At 47.8% G+C, this 19,961-nt stretch overlaps 6 protein-coding genes across 10 annotated transcripts in view; 1 reads left to right on the top strand and 5 right to left on the bottom strand.

Annotated features, from left to right (window-relative positions):
- Positions 1–15,711, bottom strand: part of LOC310768814 (interferon-inducible GTPase 5-like) — a 64,278-nt gene extending 48,567 nt beyond the window's left edge. Inside the window, exon 1 of one of the 2 annotated variants that reach the window (XM_083627618.1) lies at positions 15,295–15,700. The gene's annotated coding sequence lies outside the window, so the exon portion shown is untranslated. Of the gene's footprint in view, positions 1–15,294 lie in introns of both variants that reach the window. The other variant, XM_083627617.1, reaches the window with a different exon arrangement.
- The window catches only part of LOC310768763 (interferon-inducible GTPase 5-like), a 131,487-nt gene that overhangs the window by 65,629 nt on the left and 45,897 nt on the right, over positions 1–19,961 (bottom strand).
- LOC310768832 (interferon-inducible GTPase 5-like) overlaps positions 1–19,961 on the bottom strand; it is an 80,638-nt gene that overhangs the window by 42,910 nt on the left and 17,767 nt on the right. The window lies entirely within an intron of this gene.
- Positions 1–19,961, bottom strand: part of LOC310768800 (interferon-inducible GTPase 5-like) — a 105,191-nt gene that overhangs the window by 30,382 nt on the left and 54,848 nt on the right. The gene's annotated exons all lie outside the window — the stretch shown is intronic.
- LOC310768145 (uncharacterized protein) lies at positions 639–4,422 on the top strand (the record flags this gene model as incomplete). Its single annotated transcript, XM_083625860.1, has 3 exons — positions 639–707; positions 754–2,290; positions 4,403–4,422. The coding sequence occupies exons 2-3, from the start codon at positions 1,117–1,119 to the stop codon at positions 4,420–4,422; spliced, it is 1,194 nt and encodes a 397-aa protein (XP_083481986.1). The 5' UTR covers positions 639–707; positions 754–1,116.
- LOC310768791 (interferon-inducible GTPase 5-like) overlaps positions 6,322–19,961 on the bottom strand; it is a 43,538-nt gene continuing 29,898 nt past the window's right edge. The window contains exons 3-5 of one of the 2 annotated variants that reach the window (XM_083627573.1): positions 13,359–13,493; positions 12,296–12,419; positions 6,322–9,373 (exon numbers count right to left, since the gene is read on the bottom strand). In XM_083627573.1, coding sequence (XP_083483699.1) covers positions 8,071–9,372 — 1,302 coding nt within the window. In that variant the 5' untranslated portion in view covers position 9,373; positions 12,296–12,419; positions 13,359–13,493 and the 3' untranslated portion in view covers positions 6,322–8,070. The remainder of the gene's footprint in view (positions 9,374–12,295; positions 12,420–13,358; positions 13,494–19,961) is intronic. The other variant, XM_083627574.1, reaches the window with a different exon arrangement.

Raw genomic sequence — 19,961 nt, forward strand, 5'->3', positions numbered from 1 at the left:
CTCCCACAATTTACCACTCTATTTGTGGTTGACAATGGGGAGTTTCAACCATTTGTTTCATTGTGGGGGGTCAAAATGATGCAACCTGTTTTGGGAGGGAATGGCATTTCATGTGGCATTCACGGTATGGATTGATCCCTTCACTCTTCAGCCCTGGCCTTCACACAAATTCATTTAGGTCTGGAGAGATCAGGCCCATAGATCAATGTTAGCGCTACCCCCAGCATGAGGAAATTTGAAGGACTGGCTGCTTCAGCCGGGCTTGTTTCACGTTCTGTCACAGGGTGTTGCCATTTTCTTGGCCTAGTCCAACAGGACCAGCTCTTCTATTAGCCAGTGTGAAGCAGCTGCCTCAGGTTGCAGATGCTGAGGGTGTGCGTATTGGGGGAAGCTCAGTAGTGGCGGCTATTCCTAACCGTTCCTCTTGAGGATCCCTGCTAGCCAGTCTCATCTTTTAAGATGCCATGAGACCCTTTGCATATGCTTCAACATTTCTCTGGTGAAAATAGGAATGTCCCATTCCATAATGATAATTTAACTATTTATAACCCCACACATTTTAGTGGGTTGCCCCAGCCACCCTGGGCAGCTACCAACAAGTATAAAAATAATAATAAAATATTAAACATTTTAAAATAACTGTTATGTACTGAAGTTCTCACCCTGGGCCAGCAGGGGGATACTGTAGATAGTTATGCAAATGAAGGGTCGAAAGTGACGTTCAGTGATTGGATAGTTTGTATGCAAATGCAGGGTCGAAAGTGACGTTCAGTGATTGGATAGTTTTAGAAAATGGCAACAGTTACATTGTTCTGGAGCTCTATATAAGCAGGCTGACTGAGCTCCTCAGTTCCGTTCTGTTCTGGCATCTGAATAAAGAAGAGCTGTTTGAAGAATCGCTGTGTCGTCTGATATGTTCACCCACAACTTAACACTGGCGACGAGGATGGGATCGATGGACATCAGAGCACAGCCAGATGCAGCCACCCTCTGAGAAGAGCTGAATCACTGAACTGAATCACTGAGCGAAATCACTGAACAGAACCAATTCAGAGCTGACTGTTTTGGCTAGAGCACGGTGTTCCATCCATCGCGCTTCATGCCTGCATCGGAATCATGACTTCACTTGTGCCTCTACCGCTGTTTGTGTCAGCCTCTGAATCATGGGACTCCTACCTCTCTCGGTTCGACTGCTACCTCCAAGCCAACGAGCTGACGCAAGTATCACAGGAGCGTAAGCGGGGCCTATTCCTCAGCCTCTGTGGGCCTGAGGTGTTTGAGACGGCCCGAGCATTGGTTGCGCCTGAAGCAGTCCAGGCAACACTGTGGGACACGATCCAAGAGAAGCTCCGCAACCACTACGCACCAAAGCCGTCCAAGATTGCTGCCCGCCATGCGTTCTACCACCGGAACCAGGCAGAGGGGGAGTCAATCAACAACTACACCACCGCCCTGCGACAGGCTGCAATGCACTGTGAGTTCCGAGACTTAGACGATGCCCTGATGGATCGAATCGTCTGCGGGGTCTGGGACATCCATCTGCAATGGCGTCTCCTCGCCAAGCCAGACCTCACGCTGCGGAAAGCCATTGAGGAGGCTGTGGCCTCGGAAGCTGCTGAACGCTCCACCCAGGAGATTCGCAAGGCCAGCAGCCCGCGTCTTGCTAGGAATCCAGTTCCAGTGCATCACGAAGAGGCCAGCAGTGATGCTGCATCCTCCAGTGAAGACGATGACGTGCACCAGACAAAGCGGGAGTGCAGGAAGTTCCAACAGAAGTCCAAGGGCCAACCGGAATGTGCCGGCTGCGGAGGCAACCATTCCCATGCCAAGTGTCGATTCAGAGACGCCATCTGTCGGACGTGTTCCAGAAGGGGCCACATCGCTAAGGTCTGCCGATCGGCTCCGTCTGACACCCCCCCTTCACCGACTCGCAAGTCCAAGTCTTCACTCCAGTCTGCCAAGGAAAGCTGTTTCGCTCTCACCAACTGCCGCTGCCCGTCTGGAACCACGATTGGCCAAACCGACTTGCCTACGCGACGCAAGCTGAACGTCATGGTGCTCATTGAAGGAGCTCCATGTGACATGGAGATCGACACCGGGTCTGCCCTGTCCATCGTGTCTTGGAGCACCATCAAAAGACTGGTACCCAGAGTGTCCAAAAGGCAACTCGACTCTCACCGCATACTTCTGAGAGACTACCAGGGAAACGACATTCCCGTGGTAGGCGTTGGCCGGTTCCAGATCGCCTTCAAGGATTTTTCAGGCCTGCTCCGACTGGTGGTGGTCAAAGGTCAGCGGCCAAGCCTCCTAGGCCTAGACTGGTTTGATGCCCTCGGCCTGGAAGTCAACGGCATCAACTGCATCTCTAAAGCAGAGACTGAGGGTCTGGTCAAAGACTTTGCTGAGGTTTTTGACATCACTTTGGGGCAATATACAGGTGCGCCCATCTCCTTTAGCCTTGATCCACAAGTCGCGCCTATCAAGCTAAAGCCACACCGGGTTCCCTTTGCTCTCAAGGCTAAGGTGGACGAACAACTGGACAAGCTGATTGCCCAAGGAGTTTTGGAGCCAGTTGACCACGCCAAGTGGGAAACCCCCATCGTCACGCCTGTCAAGCCAGATGGGTCGGTGAGAATCTGCGCTGACTACAAGTGCACAATCAACAAGGCACTTCAGCAGCACGCTTATCCGGTTCCTGTTGTCCAACACCTGCTGCATTCCCTGGGTGAGGGTAAGGTCTTCGCTAAGCTGGACCTTGCCCAAGCCTATCAACAACTGCCCATCGATGATGCCACTGCTGAAGCCCAGACGATCGTCACCCATTGAGGGGCATTCCGTTGCCGCCGGTTGCAGTTCGGGGTGAGTGTGGCTCCTGGCATCTTCCAAAGCCTTATGGAGCGTCTCCTGCAAGGGCTTCCGGGCATGGTACCATATTTTGATGACGTCTTGGTGTCTGCAGACTCACACCAGCAGCTGTTCGAGCGCCTCCGTGCCGTGCTGACCAGGTTCCAGGAGGCCGGGCTCAAGGTAAAGAGGGAGAAATGCCAGATCACCGTTCCACAGGTAGAGTTCCTGGCCTATCTTATCGACGCCTCCGGCCTTCACCCGACCACATCCAAGATCCACGCTATCCAGCAGGCCCCCATCCCAAAGAACAAGACGGAGTTGCAGGCGTTCCTGCGGCTGCTGAACTTTTATAACATGTTCCTGCCCCACAAAGCCACGGTGGCTGAGCCTCTTCACCGACTCCTCAGCACAAAGACGCCTTGGTCCTGGGGTCATCGGGAGACGGCGGCCTTCAATGTGGTCAATGCTCTCCTTTCCTCGGACAGTGTGCTGGTACAGTACAGTGAAGCCAGGCCGCTGGTCCTTGCCTGCGACGCCTCACCTTTTGCATCGGCGCTGTCCTTAGTCACCGTTTTCCAGACGGAAGAGAAGCACCGCTCGCCTACTTTTCCAGGACGCTATCTCTGACTGAACGGAACTACAGCCAGCCCGACGAGGAGGCACTGGCACTTGTGGCTGGAGTGAAGAGGTTCCATGAATACCTCTACGGCAGGACTTTTGACCTCATCACTGACCACAAGCCACTCCTGGGCCTCCTCGCCAGTGATCGTCCAACTCCACCGGTCCTCTCGCCGCGCATGCTGTGATGGACTGTTTTCCTGGCTGCCTACCACTACTGGCCTGTTCATCGCCCGGGGAAATCGATGGGCCATGCCGACGCCCTCAGCCGTTGCCCTCTTCCAGCGTTTGTGGAAGACCCGGCTCCTGCTTCATTGCTCCTCCTGATTGAGGATCTTCTGGCGGCGCCTGTATCGGCTGTCACTGTGGCCTCCGCATCTGCCCAGGATCGCACCATCAGCCGTGTGCTCAACTGGGTGTGGAGGGGGTGGCCACAAGTGCCTTTTGCATCAGAGTTCCAACCGTTCGCAACCAGACAACATGAACTCTCAGCTCATCATGGCTGTCTGCTGTGGGGAGACCATGTCGTGATTCCCCAAAGACTCCGTCAACGTGTCCTGGAGGCTCTGCACATTGGCCACCCGGGAATCACCAAAATGAAGGCGTTGGCTCGGTGTTACGTCTGGTGGCCTAACATGGACGATGCCATCACTGCCTGGGTGTCCACCTGTCAAGCGTGCCAAGAATCAAGGCCTGCACCACCGGCAGCTAAGGCACACACCTGGGAGACGCCCAAGACACCCTGGTCGAGGGTGCACATCGATCTGGCCGGCCCCTTTCACGGCCAGACCTTTATGGTAGTGGTGGACGCCTATTCCAAATGGCTGGAGGTGGCCCTGATGCCCTCCACCACTACCGAGGCCATCATCCGGGTGCTGCGAGGCCTCTTTGCAACACATGGTGTCCTGATGTCCTTGTCTCCGACAATGGACCGCAGTTCACATCACGCACTTTTGAGCAGTATCTTTTGGGACTGGGAATCCGCCATGCCCTAACGGCACCATTTCATCCATCCAGCAACGGGCAAGCGGAGAGAATACTTGTTCGTGCAACACATCATCCCTCATGCGGCCACAGGGTGGAGTCCTGCTGAACTGCTTATGGGCCGCTGCCTCAGGTCCCCGCTCGACCGGCTGCACCCGGACTTTGCCATGGCCGAACCCCCAGGCTGTGCCAACGCGCCACGGTCATTTGTTCCAGGAAACCAGGTCTTTGCCCGGAACTATGTGGGGGACATTCCTTGGGTGCCAGCCACAGTAGTGGGAGTCACTGGACCTCGCTCGTACCAGGTGGCACTCGAAGATGGACGCTTGTGGTGCCGGCACATAGACCAGCTTAGGCGCAGGGTTGGGGACTTGGACACTACCGTGGTGCCCCCAACTGCGCTCGTGGCTCCGGAAGAGACACTTACAGATGGTGAGGCTCCACCTACACCTCTCTCGCAAACTGCCAGCGTGGAGCCAAACCAAGCCACTTCAGAGGGTCTGCCAGACTTACCACAGGCTCAGACCACTCCACTTGCGGAGGCTCCACCCACAGCAGCGGATCCAGGGGACTTGGTTTCAACGCCACCTAGGGTCGCACCACAGCCTCAGCAAGAATTGTGTGGCCCCCCCGGACTTGGCTACCAGTCCCTGGCGGTCTGTCAGAGTTTCCAAGCGCCCAACTTATTTAAAGGACTATGTTGTTGGACATGTATCACTGTTGGTCTAAGCATGTGAAATGTAACCGATATGCTTTTGTGCCTAATTGAACCATTACGTGTAGTGCTGTATATAAGGAAACCATTACGATTGTAACCAACGCCTTATCTCGGTGGGGAGGGGTGTTATGTACTGAAGTTCTCACCCTGGGCCAGCAGGGGGATACTGTAGATAGTTATGCAAATGAAGGATCGAAAGTGACGTTCAGTGATTGGATAGTTTGTATGCAAATGAAGGATCGAAAGTGACGTTCAGTAATTGGATAGTTTTACATTGTTCTGGAGCTCTATATAAGCAGGCTGACTGAGCTCCTCAGTTCAGTTCTGTTCTGGCATCTGAATAAAGAAGAGCTGTTTGAAGAATCGCTGTGTCGTTTGATATGTTCACCCACAACTTAACAATAACTTCCCTATACAGGATTGCCTTCAGACGGCTCAGGGGTCAAATAACTCCATACCCTCCAACATTTCTCCAATGAAAATAATAATAATAAGAAATAATTGTATTGATTTATACCCTGCCCTCCCCAGCCAAGGCCGGGCTCAGGGCGGCTAATAACCAATAATAAAAACAAGTTGAATGAATACAACTTAAAAACAAGATTAAAATACAACATTAAAACATTAAAATGCAGCCTCATCACAGGAGGAGAAAGGAAAAATGAAAGAGGGGGAGGGAATCAAATTGACTCCAAGCCAAAGGCCAGGCGGAACAACTATGTCCTAGGGAAATCCTAAGGAAATGCGGGACGTTCCAGGATCAAATCAGAAACTGAGATGGATCCTCTAAATCAGGGACGTCCCTGGAAAATAGGGACACTTGGAGGGTCTGCCTTTGCTGTTTTTGCTTCAACAAACCAACATGGCTACCCATTTGGAAACAGCCTGCCTAAGTCCCCTAAGGCCATTTCCCTCACGTGAGGAGAGGACAGGGCTCCATTGCACGTGTTCTGAAGTCATTCAGTGGCTGATCCAGTTGGTTTCTGCCCATGGAATGGAGTGAGGGGGCAGCGGCCATTTTGCCCTTCATGTCAGGCAACAAAACTTCTTGGGTTGATTCTTCCTCAGAGAATAGATGTCAGGGATTGTGAATGTGGTGGAGACAGGAGGCTGACCCAGGAGAGGGAGCCACAGATTTATGGGGCTGACAGCCAGACCAGGTGGAGGAGGAAGAAGATGAGTTAGGGCAGGAGGAGGTGGAGGAAGAAGAAACTGTTCAGCCAAGGGATCGGCCAGTTGACTCCCTGCCTTCTCCTGCTCCGCCATCTCCTAGAACCAGGAGGGGCTTGAAGAGGAATGAGCAGCAGTGGCTTCCATGCAGAAGTCGCCCTGTGGGAGCTGCTGTCAGTGTTTCTCTGGCCAATAAAGTGTCAACCACCAGCCATGCATCTTCATGAGCTGCTGCAGTGGGCCATGACCATTATGTTCCAGTGTGTTTTAACCAAAAAAGCAAAACCACACATTCAAAACCCAAGTTCACAAAATCCCTCATAGCCCAAATTGTCTGTAGGCTCTACTATCCTCAGACTGAACGAGGAAGCAAGACTCATGCTTTAAAGAATGCCATAACAAAAAGTTCAAAATGGCTGCAAGTCCTTAACTTTATGAATCTTGAACTTTTAACAATGTTTTAAAACAATTTCTAGCCCCTGTGGTGCAGGCAATTCTCTCTGGCCACTTGGCCCAGAATGTCTCCCTTTGAGAGATGACCCTCAAACCAAGGGAGAAAAGAGGAGCTGCTGCATTAGTGTCAGCAAAGCATTTCCGAAGTAAAAGGGGGAGAGGAGACCAGGCAGTGTGACAGTATTGCTTTGTTCAGGGGGGAAATGTATGCTCTATTTCTATGAAGCAGAAATCCAGTTTCTCATCTCAGTTCCCTTTATGACGAAATTAGCCCCCCTTCATATCAACACAGAAAATTCAGTATTCAAAGATGAGTCTTCAGGCACATAGCATATGATTCCCTTTACTTGATGGAACTTAATTGAGCACTACAGAAAATAGATAAATGAGGTTAATAACATAAAAACAGTATAATATGTTAGCATTACAAATCTGAAATATTATTAAGGCTGAGAAACCTTGACTAAACCTTAACTAAATCATAATTTTCTGAATCAGCAAGGCTAGAATTGGGCAGGAAGCAAAATATTACATAAGCCCAATGCGAGAGAGACACGCTCCAAGGAAGGGGTATGTATTCCCAAATTCTTCTTTGAAGGAGGCTTTTTTTCCTACGCTTTCTCAATTATCGAAGAAAAGCAAGATTGCATTCCACAAAATCTGCAATTTCATTATTATTATTGTTATAAATTGAATTTATATACCGCCCTATACCCAGAGGTCTCAGCGTAGTTCACAGAAAACTTCATGAAAGGAAAAACCTATATGCCCAAAATACCTACACTTCAACTTCTACAGTAATTTTAATTATTGCCTACTATCATCTAACGAAGCAGTTTTAGCAACATCTAATAAAACTGCATCAAAGTCAAACAATTCTCTTTTTTAAAGGCATACCTGGGTAGAAGTTACACAGAGAGGTTTCAATAGGATGTTACATCAATATGACAAATGTGTCTAGTTTACATCGGAGCATATTTTAAAAGTATCAGTTAAAAATAGCATTCACTATGGACATGACATGTTTAATGAATCTCTAAGGGTGGGATGATTAAACCTGGCCAATTCAATTCATAAGAGTATTGGGTTCCATACAGGAAATGGGGAGCAGTGGTGTACCTGTCTGGCACGCTTGCCTCCAAAGGACTTTGTGTTGTATTGTGGTAATGCAAGTCAGCTATGAGGCCTGCTCCATTGTCTCTAGAACCAGCCAAAATGGAAATGAAAAAGGGTGCCAAAGTGGGAATGTTTGCCATCGCAGCAGCAGCAGCAGTTCCTACTTACTTCACCTTGGGTTGCATCAAGTCCTGTGCCTGCCTGGGTGCTATGCCTGGGGCTCTGGGTTCCAGGGCTTTCTTTCGAACCCTATCAGCATCCTCAGCTAGATTATCCAGGAACCTCGACAGCATACAATAAGTGATGACAAAAGACACCCCTGCTGCTACCAAGCTTCTAACTAGCGAAGGCGGGAATAATTCTTTTGCATAATCAGTTGTTTTCTTTATAACCAGATCGATGGTAATTTCTATCATCTGAGGAGACTTCATCACGGCCTTCAGTTCTTCAACAGGCTTCCTGGCCAATCTGGCCCGCCTAGCTAAGGAGTCATCATCCAGCTCAAACATCTTGTAGAAGGCAACCATGGACCCAAGCAAAAGGGCAGCATCACAAGCCAGAGGAATGCGTGGAAGGGGAATAGCATTGATGCCAGCAGACGCCAGGGATATTTTCCACAGGTGGCTCTTCAGTGCAGATTTCTTCTTTTCTGTGAATTCAGGGGAAAACATGGGAAGGCTGAGCAGGAATGCAAGTCTCTTCAGGCTGGGCAGATCTTTCTCCAAGGTCTCTACCAGTCGGGGGAAGTCATACTTTTCAAGGTCAAAGGAGGAGATCAAAAAGACTTGAGGGATGGTGTTCCTGAAGCACTTCCTAAGCTGCTTCTTGAAGTCATTCCTCATCTTTTCAAGGACTTCCTCTGCATTGAAGGTATTTGGGTAAGACCTTTCCATGTTGGATAGATCTGAATCTACTTTGGAGCGCACAAAATAACACTTCTTCTCCATCTTCTGGATCGCCTGAGCTAGGTCAATGTGGTTGGATCGGAATCTCTCTGAGCCAACAATGATAAAGAAGTCATAGCGAGGGAAATCCACCTTCTTAAGGTAACTGTCTGGTGAAAAATCTGGGGATCCAATTCCTGGCAGGTCCCAGAATTTCACTTTGGGATACTTAGAATGGGTATAAACATTTGGATCCACTGTAGTTTCTGTCACTCCTACAGCGGCAGCACCAACATCTTCTGCCTTCTTGCCTTGGAGAGCATTGATGAAGGCTGATTTCCCAGAGCCCGTCTCTCCAGTGATGGCAATGTCAAGCTCAGTGTTTTCCATCTCTTCCAGCTCCTTTTTTACTTCTGAAGCTGCTTCCTTCATTCCACCATCACTGAAAGCCTCCATAAACCTCTCATATATCTTGATTGCTATATTGAAAGGTGTCTTGGGGTCGAAATTCACGTCTATATTTTTCAATATACCCTGGAAAATCTCAGGCAATGATGAAAGTTTTTCTTCGTATGAATTCATCCTAGAAGAAAAAGGGAGAGCTCAGAAAGGCTTGGTCAATACTAGCTGGGAAACTCAGTGATGATTTACACTCAGCTCAAATATAAATATTCTCTGCACAGCAAGAAAAAGTTTGAATTTTGATACTGTGGGCATTTCTACAAGGAATTCCTTTTGTACTTGGTGTTGCTCTTAAATTTACATTCTTCTCAGTGTCCACACAACAGCATCATTATCAAAATGCCATTTTATATTTCACACACCCCGTTGAATCCAGACTTTCAATTTCCATGCTTTTTCTGTTTTTGTTTTTACATATTGAGTTTTGCGCAGAAACTGTAAATTCAGATTAAATGCCAAGAAAACATTGGAATTTTGATGAGGACATTGTCATGTAGACACTAAAAGACATCCATGTATAAGTAGAAAGAAGTCCTCAATAAACTGTGGTGTGGAAGCTTCCTACCAGAAGTGGCTCACTGTCATGGGACTGCCAGGGAATGCCTTTGAGGAGTGGGAACAGGCAGAGGGAGACAGAGAGGAAGTGACGGATGGGGAAGAGGGAGAGATCCCAGAGGCAGAACGGCTCTCTGATGCTGAAGCAGAGCCCCAGCACCACACAGGAAGTTCAGGAACAGACGGAGAGCCAGTCCCTGTGCTGTCTGCACAGGAGAGGAGGGCGTTAAAATGCAGGGAGGAGAGACGTCCCATGAAACTTCCCCGCCTTTTCTGTTGGAGGAGAAGCCGGCGAAGACCACTCCCCAAATCTGAACCGGACGATTCAGATGCATGATTGTAATGTGCTGCTTGTACATATGTAAAATAAAGAACTGCAAATATCTCTGAGTGAGCAGAGGTGCTTATTGCGAAGAGCGTACACAAGTCATCACACCCACTCAGTGGGGCTGAGCCACGATGCTAGTTTACCGGCACTCCTGCCGCTTACTGGGAACGAGAGGACAAGGCAGCTCAGAGGATAATGTTGCATTTATGCTCTAGTAGGAGCATTGCATTTGATCAGCTGGTGTGTCTGCACCATGCTGGACTCCCCACCACTTTGCACCACCCCTCTTTCCTGGTAAGACGCAGGGACACACCAACAGGTAAATGAACCGTGTGTAATGGAATGAGGCACTTCTGCTCTGTTCAGATTTTCTTAAAAATAAATATTTCCCTTGATCCAATTCACTGTGCTCACTTGCGCCCACACTTGAAAGGATTGCCATAAGGCATATCAGAGCCCAGAATTTCACAAAATACTCATATATCCACACACATTCAAACTTTGCAACTTCCTTTACACCTGGAGTTCTGCAGCAGTGCCTCAACTGCTAGGACCCCTGGAAAATCCCATTTCCCAGTCTCGAGAAAGAGGGAAAGGACTTGCTGAAACAACTAATTGAACTAGAACACAAAAAGGGAGGTGTGAGGAAGTCAAGGAAATAAGCAAATGAAAGATAAGGATATGAAAATAGGGGTTTTTTCTTTTCTTTTTAAATATTTTTTCTTGTAAAATGTTTTTCCTTTTTATTTTTTCCTTTTGTATTGTAATCTTTTTATTGTTTGTATTTCTTTTTCTTATATTTGTTAAATCTGAATAAATATCATTTTTTAAAAAAAGAAAATCCCATTTCCCAGGCTCCTAATTCTTGTATCTCCCAGGGACCCTGATGCTCAACCCATTGCTGCTGTTGCATTCTTGACATCATGGAAAGCCTACTGCGGGCTCTCCCTATTGCCTATATAGCATTCTAGGCAGAGGTGCCAACTTGAATAAAATATTGGGGGAGACCAGGTAAACTCTGCCCTACATAATTGATCACATGATGCATGATCACATGACACATGATCACATTTGAATGGCAATGCCCATTAACTTGGAGGGGGGGAGCTGGTCCCCTCAAATATTTTATTGGGGAGGGCGAAGCCCGCTCGGCCCATAGAAGTTGGCTCCTATGATTCTGGGATTGGGAGCTAGCTTAAATGATATATTAGGGTTCCCCCTAAGCCTGTGATTTCATAACTGTAAGATTGGATTTTGTAGTAAAAGGAACTGCTGAAGTGGTCAGACTAATCTGGCCAAGTTCATGGATCTGGCCAAGCCTGTTGGGCCTCCATTTACATGTCTAAAGTGTTGGTGAAGTACAGATGTGTTGCCATAGAAATGACTAGCTAGTGATGCTTCAAGAAGGAGAGGATAGGCTCCCCCCCCCCCATCAACATTGTCTAGTCTCATCTGGAGCAGGGAAGCCTTATGGGGAATTAACATCTGTTGGAGTGTTAAAGCTGTGAGCCCTTCCATCTTGTGCTGAGGTGGTGGGTGGGTGTGCAAACACAGCACCATATATCAAAAAGACACCACAGTTTCCAGTGGCCTTCATTCCAAGCAAAAAGATTCCAAGGCAAGTGTTGGCACCCTTGAAGTGTCTCCCCACATGGGTGATGGGGTGTTTCTTTGAGGTGGCAGGGTTGCTGGGAGGAAGAAGGAGGAAGAAAGACTGGGATCCATCTTGGGCAGGCTGGCTGCAGGCTGTCTGGGAGAAATGCCCTGGGGCTGTACTACTGTGGGGGGACAAATCCCTCTTGAAAAGAGCATGCTGTAAGATCTGGACTCCCTCCGTGCAGATTGAAAAATAGGGTAAATAGGTGAATAAACTATATTTCTTAAAGTCTCTGCTGTGTCTCACTTCTGCAAGGGACCACAGACCCTGGGTGCATGCCAGCAACCCCATGGGCTCTTGCCACTGCTTGGCAGACACAGAGGGAGGTTTTCTAACTCTGCTTCAGAAGCATGTCATTTCCTTCCCCATGCTGCTATAAACCTTAGGGGAAAGCTCAAGAGCAGCAGGAGATCAAACATCATTGGGATCACAAGCCTGCCAGCTGAGCAAGGGGAAATCAGGCTGGGAGGGAAAGACTTTGAAGGACCTCTGATAAGACTTACTTGCTTCTCAAGATCCTTGACAAACAGTTGTTTGATGATAGGATAGTTTATCTTCTCACTTCAGCTGCTCACACTCTCCTGTTCTCTCTGGACTTTGTGGCAGAAGAACTAGTTCAGAGTTTTACTGAAAAACAAAGCAATTGTCCAAGTCCCATGGCAACCACAGTGAAAAACATCCAGATGGGCAGTCCTCATTCCTTGTCTTTCTCAGTCAGGCCGAGATGCATTTCCATGACAGAAAGCCTAGGGTAGATCCACTCCACTGATGTAATGTGGGGAGGGTCAGGGGGGTGGTTGTCCCAGGCACAAAATTTTGAAGGGGCACAACTGGGTGAAGGTAAGGTTGGGGGGGCAGGTGAACAAGCGAGTGACAGTGGGTGGGGCAGATGTGGGGGGGGGGCAGAGACAGGTGAGGGCAGGCATGGAAGGGCTGATCCCAGTGTTTCCTGGTCCAGGACTCCTTTCTGCGGGTACCGCCAACCCATGGTACACCACTGCTCCCAACTACACATTTTTGTCCAAGTGCACCAAAATATATATGACAGAGTTGAGTCCAGGAAAAAGGAAGCACTGCTGGTCCCAGAGGATATTTACAAATCTTTTTAGTAAATAGGGAAGAGGAACAGAGAAAGATGAAGGACAGCGCAACAACTATGTGGTGTGACAGCTTCCAAAGAGCTTCTCTCTCCATTGTGCCAAGGAAAGGAAAAGAGACAGGTGCCAGGAGGAGGAGGAGGAGGAGGAGGAGGAGGAGGAGGAGGGCAGCCTCATCGCAGCTGCAGAGGGATGTGTCAAATTAACACGCATCGTTTGAGAGGGAGACCCCTGTTGGCTTCAGAGCAGTTACTTAAAGTTCTTATAGTAGCACTAGCTCAGCCGTGATGGCATGTTATTTATTCCCTTTGTAGAACGGCAGCCTTCTCCAACATTAAAAATAGTAATAATAAAGAACTCTGCCATTCCCGCCCCCCCCCCACAAGGAGCTCAGAGTCTCCTTTAATGCAATCAAGCTCAAAAAGAAATGGAAATCATCATAGTTCCAGGAGAAAATTTGGCTCCTCACCTGCTGCCCGTCCGATTTCTTGAAGCAAAGCTCAGTCCACTCCTCGGAGGTTTCGCTTCCAGGTTTCTTAACACTTTTCTCCTTCCAACTCTCTTCCTTTCTCTCTTTTATTCCCTCTACCTGATGTTCATCACACTACTAAAAGCAAATACGAAAGCGTAGATGCGGGCGAAGAAAATGTAAGATTGCTGGAGAGTTTGAAACTTTCCCTCCCCCTCCCCTCCCCTTCCAGGTCTCTTAACACTTTTCACCTTCCAACTCCCTTCCTTCCTTTCTTTTATGCCCTCTCCCTCCTGGTTGTATGAGCAGCAGTTGGTAGCATTTCAAAAAAAGGGAAGACTTGCGCCTGTTGTCGATCTCTCAGAAATCTATATGTGCATGCATTCACACATAACCCTTAAAACATATTTGTGTGAGGTGTGGATCTTTTTTGAACTCAGATTATTCATTCCTCTAGAGATGTGTCTAAAGGAAGCATTTACACCCCACATATCCCTAGTATATTCTGGCCAAGTCTTGCCCTGCCACTTTTACAAAAGTCACCAGTAAAAAAGAAGAATAATGTTAAAAATGTCATCAAGGGGCAGGTGAAAAAAAGGAGCCAGAGGCTCGAAATAAGTGATGCAGAAAGAGCCCAGAAATATTCTTAAAGGGCAATACTCAATACTGGGGAAAATATCCACATTGGGTTCTTGTCAAGTAACCTATACTCAGCGATGACTCAATGAAATTAATAACCATGCCTAAGATCCATTAATTTTAATAGGTCTACTCTGAATAAATAAATAAATGAAATACAGCTATAGGGAAAAAGAGCTGTGAGGAAGTTGCAGAATCACAGAACTGTAGAGTTGGAAGGGACCCTGAGGATCATCTAGTCCAACCCCCTGCAATGCAGGAATATGCAGCTGGTCCATACAGGCATTGAACCTGCAACCTTGGTGTTATCAGCACCATGGTCTAACCAACTGAGCTATCCGGGCTCATCAGGCAGCACCTACCCAGAACCAAGAGAACCTCCAGGATCTTCTGCCCTGCCCTGCCTCGAACCCTTGCCATGAGGTTTTTCTAATCAGAAGTGGTGCACAGATACCGTTTTTACACACCAGCAAGTGCTGGGACGCAGCCGTGTTCCTGGGGGGGGGGGGGGTCTGCAGAGGGATATATTGAATTAACACGCGAAAGGGAGACCGGTGGCATTGGCTTCAGGGCAGTTACTTAACACTCTTATTACAGATAGGTAGCCGTGTTGGTCTGCCATAGTCAAAACAAAAAAATTTTTTTCCTTCCAGTAGCACCTTAAAGACCAACTAAGTTAGTTCTTGGTATGAGCTTTCGTGTGCATGCACACTTCTTCAGATACAGAAACAAAATTTTTTTTTTGTTTTAACACTCTTATGCTTTGCTTCTGCACTAAGGGGCAGCCCAGATGGTCTCTGCCTCGTCAGCACTCAGGGCATTGTTTGGAGAATAGAAGTTGCTGTATTCCTCTGTTCTGCACCCCGTTCCCCGCTCTGACAAAGAGGATGGGGTCATGAACTGCATTGCAAAGCTGATAGACGCCTTTTATTAAACTCGGGCGCGGGGGGGGGGGGGGAGAGGACACCTTTATAGTAGCACCAGCTCTGCTTGCTCCCTGGTGATGGCATGTTATTTATTCCCTTTGCCGCGGGGAAGAAGGGCAGCCTTCTCCAACATCATTGTTAATAATAATATTATTGTTAATGATATGATATCACAATAGCTATAATGTAATGGTTAATATAATAACAATAAAAATGTAAAAAAACAAACAAATAAAAGGTAAACAACAACAGCAACAGCAATTGTTCTGCCACCCCAACCAAGCAAGGAGCTCAGAGACTCCTTTAACGCAAAGAAGCTCAAAAAGAAACGGAAATCATTCTAGATCGAGGCGAAAAGTTCAACTCCTTACCTCCTGCCGGATGGATTTTTTGCAGCCAAGCTCAGTCGTCTTCCTGGAGGTTTTGCTTCGAGGTTTCTCGCGCTTTTCTCCCACCTTCTCTCATTGTTTGCCTCTTTTATACCCTCTCCCTCCTGATCGTCACACTACTAAAAGCAAAAAAGAAAGTGAAGGTAACCAGCGAGGACGAGATAAGATCGCAACAAATAGCCGAAGCTGCATTCCTGGCCAGAAGCAGCTCCAAGCAGCCCGTTTGCTAGCGGGGATTTTGCTTTTTCTGGAAAGTCCCATAGGATCTCCTTTGGAAGCAACCCATGGAAGTAATCCTTCACCTCTGCTGTTGTTGCCTCTGTGCCAGTCTCAGCAGCACCTGAGTTGTCGGCACTTAAGCAGCGTGGCATTGATGAAAGAGGACTACCCAGAACCTGGCCTTCCTACTACTGCAGCATAGAATAGAATATTTGCAAAGAACCGTAGAAATTTCCTAGATTTTTAAAAAAACCTTCTAGTTAATAAGATGCATTCATTGGTGTGCTCTGAGCATGAGTATATTGGATAAAATCCTTAGGCTGGGGTGTAAATGGCAAGCTGGGGGAACAGAGCGGTGCTATGAGGAGAATTCGGCTGATCAGGGCATGTGGCGTCCCTGGTTACACAACCAGACCATCATCTGCAGTACATCAGATGCACACTGGGCACAGACTTATTAATATAAGAATGCAATGACAACAAGGTTCTGCCTCATGTTTGAAGTGTGTCAAGTTCGTTCTTCCAACCCACTCTCTGCATAGACCTCTCCTGTTATTTGCATTAAAAAGATTGGGGGGGGGGGTTGGCAGTGAAAGGATTGCATTAGCATGTGCAGAGATACTTTGTTCTGCTTAGGGAGCCCTTTCAGCACTAACTTGTCTACTGAGGGCCTCCTGCACATCATTGATCACGTGACCCATTTGCACTGCAGAAAATTATGAGAATGGAAAAGCATCATAAGGGATGTTATATTGGTTCACATGCTCAGTCCTGTCAGATTTCACTGTCAAGGTCCATAAACTCACAGATAGGCTGTGCCTGGTTGTAGCTGTGCACTGAAGATCAGCAGTGTTGACCGTCTATCACTGGTTTTGATCTTTGATCAGTTCGAGCAGAACTGTGTTGCTGGGCAGGTGTGGGGAGAGGAAAACTTGTAAACAGGATGCAGTTTCTGCTCCAAGATCTTTACCCATCTACCATGGCCACATTCTCACCCTCTCCCCACATGGCATTTTAGTAGGCCTCATCTAAAACCATGTATCAGAATGAGACCACCCCATCCTCTCTGATCTTACACAGTTACACCACTGCTTGTACGTGTGGCAAACAGATAATGACAACGAGGCAATGAGCCTCCATTGGTCTGTCATCTGAAGGAAATGCACTGTGCTAAAGTTCTCCTGAGCTTTCTACCAAGTAGCAATGAGGCAAACATGGAATTGGAACCTGGACCTAGGGCACAGACTCACTTGACATTGTGGTGAGCCTCAGGCCTGGAAAGGGTGGAGGCTATAGGTAATCATAGGTAGTCAGAGACTGTGTCAGCAGCAGTAAGTAAAAGCTCATGTGACACGAGGTAGAAGTGTGCATGCCTGTCTTTGTGGCAAAAAGTATACAATAAAATAAGAGATGATGCAAGCTGCAGAACACCACTATATAAGGGAATAAGTGTAATTGGTCGGGAAAGGTTATGGTAAGGGGAGAGGGGTATAACAGAGGGGGCTTGCCAAGGCTCAGGTCCAGCCTTTGGGTGCAATCCCCCTGGACCATGCTTCTGTACAGAGCCAATAAACGAACTTCTTCTTCACCAAATGCATCATGTGTGTGACTCTTTGGAGGAACTTAAGTGAGAGCTCAGATTCTCCTGCAACAACATGAGTTCAGCCATGATGCATCCCTACTTGGCCTCTGCTCAATTAGTCCTTAGGCAACACAAGCCACCTATTCTCACCTTCTTAGCTAGCAGCTGCCAAGTCTTAGAAAAGGGAATTCTGTAACCTAGCAGACTGGGGCTGGGAATTTTGATGTCAAAATTCAAAACAGGAGGGAGGGGATCCAGGCAGCGAGCAACCACAGCCTCTTCTGCACCTGTCTGTTATGCTCAATGCCTAGCTGAGGGCAGACCGCAAATTTCCTGTTGCTAGCACCAACTCATAAGAACGAAAGCATCAGTCTGTGGAGATCTTCTAGCTCTTCTGCCACAGAGTCCAGAGAGGACAGGAGAGCGCGTGAGCAGCTGAAGTGAGAAGACAAACTACCCTATCCTCCTATCCTCAAGGAACTGTTTGTCAAGGATCTCAAGGAGCAAGTAAGTCTTAACAGAGGTCCTTCAAAGTCCTTCCCTCCCAGCCTGCTTTCTCCTTGCTCAGCTGGCAGGCTTGTGATCCCAATGATGTTAGATCTCCTGCTGCTCTTGAGTTTCTCCACTAAGCTTAACAGCAGCATTGTGGGGAGAGGGATTATCATCAGAATCATGGGGTGGAGAGGGAAAGTTTCAAACTGTCCTCTGCCAGCAAACCCTTTCTGTCCTGTTGAGTTGACTGGGGAGTATCTGAGAATGTTTAAAAGGAGGCTAGACAGCAAGAGGTTAACAGTTATCTGAAGCCCCCCACTCCGTACATCCGCCTTTGCCCATGAAACTAGACAAACTATCTGGTACCTTCCTTTCTCCCCCCTCCAACATGGCTGATCAGTGGAAAGGTACATTGTAAGCCACATAAGACTACGCAGTGGGACAAATCAGTCTGAGGGGTGCAAATGGCATGTTTCTGAAGCAAAGTTAGAAAACCTCCCTCTCTCTCTCTGCCGAGCAGTGGCAAGAGCCTGTGGGGTTGCTGGCATGCACCCAGGGTCTGTGGTCCTTTGGAGAACTGAGACACTGCAGGGGGGTCTTTTGCCACCACTTATGGGATGCTGTCGAGCTTCCTGAATAATCTAGCTGAGGATGCTGAAAGGGTTCGAAAGAAAGCCCTAGGACTGGAAGAGTGTGAGGCAGAGCAACTCAGGGCCAAGTAGAACTGGCATAAGACATGATGCAACCCAAGGTGGGGTAATAGGAGCTGCTGCTGCTGCTATGGCAAGTCTTCCCACTTTGGCACCCCTTTTCTTACCCATTTTGGCTGGTTCTAGAGACAATGGAGCAGACTCTATAGCAGATTTGCCTTACCTCAATACAACACAATCAAGCTTTTTAAAAAAGCACCAGTTTTTGTAAAGTCATTGTCACAAACTCTCAGATTTTTCCACCTACAGCTGGTTCACTGCTTTGGACAGAAATGGCCACACCAAACTAGTCTCTTGACTGCTGGGGAAGGCTTCCTGTGCGTGCTTAGCTTCTGCTAGTCTGGCTGGAGAGATTTCTGTTCAGTTCAGGTTTCTCTTTCTCAGAAATCAGCCATTTGAGCAGAGCTGTGTGCTGGCAAGCAGCCAGGAATTATCAGCAACAGAACATTTGGTCCGAAATACATTGCTGCGCCAGGCTCTTGTTTGTGGATCATAATATATTGGCTAAATGCAGGCATCCCCAACCTGCGGCCCTCCAGATATTTTGGCCTACAACTCCCATGATCCCTAGTTAACAGGAATAGTGATCGGGGATGATCGGAATTGTAGTCCAAAACATCTGGAGGGCCGAAGGTTAGGGATGCCTGGCTTAATACATCTCCCTCCTCATCCCCATGAAGTTCCACACATAGCCCCTTCCCCAGACTTGGATCTTGGCTTCTGAAAGGTCCCAGTCAGAACCACATCACATTTCAAGTTGCTTTGTCGCATTGTTATTGTTCTTCAGACCCATGTAAATGTCAGAACAGAAGAGTTCTGCTGGATCAGGCAATGGCCCACCAAGGCCAGGCTCATATTCTCAGAACTCAACTCAGTTCACTGTGAAACCACTCTGCCTCGCTTCCTTGTTGGCTGTTATTTATAGTTCGGAAGGCAGATGAAAGTGAAGCCTGCTTTCACTGTCACTGTAAAAAAAAATATTTCAAAGTGTGGCATGTACCAGATAAGTTTTTCTAGATGCAAGAGAAAGCAATCCTCTCAAACAGCTGTCCAACTTGTCACTGTAAGGGAGTTGCTGTTTTTCCAAAGAGCTACTGGCTGCCAATGGTAAGCAATTTTAATTTGCTGATTATAAAAATATTTCTATGCTGCCTTTCAGCTCTAAAAGGAGCCACCCTAATTAATTCTGACTTTTTCTTTCTTTGCTCACTTTCCCATATTCCAACCATTTCTACTATGTGAACGGTTGCTTGAAAGGACAACAATCAAATATACAGTGAGTGGAACCTTGGTTCTTGAACTTAATCTGTTCTTGGTTTCTGTTCGACTCCCGAAACTATTCAAAAACCAAGGTACAGCTTCTGATTGGCTGCAGGAGCTTCCTACACACTCGAGCAGAAGCCACGTCGGACGTTCGGCTTCTGAAAAACGTTCGCAAGCCGGAACACTTACTTCTGGGTTTGCAGAGTTCAGGCGCCGATTTGTTTGACAACTAAGCCGTTCCGGAACCAAGGCACCCCCGTATATCAGAGTTTCTCCAGGAGAAACCCTCACCAGGACAGGAAGTCCAATTTATGCAGTTCGAAAGCTTCTCATCAAAGCATTGCAGCCATTTCAGGGGGTTTAGGCAGGAAATCTGAGAGGCA

Source organism: Podarcis filfolensis (genome assembly GCF_964270895.1).
Source record: "Podarcis filfolensis genome assembly, chromosome: 8".
Lineage (NCBI taxonomy): Eukaryota > Metazoa > Chordata > Lepidosauria > Squamata > Lacertidae > Podarcis > Podarcis filfolensis.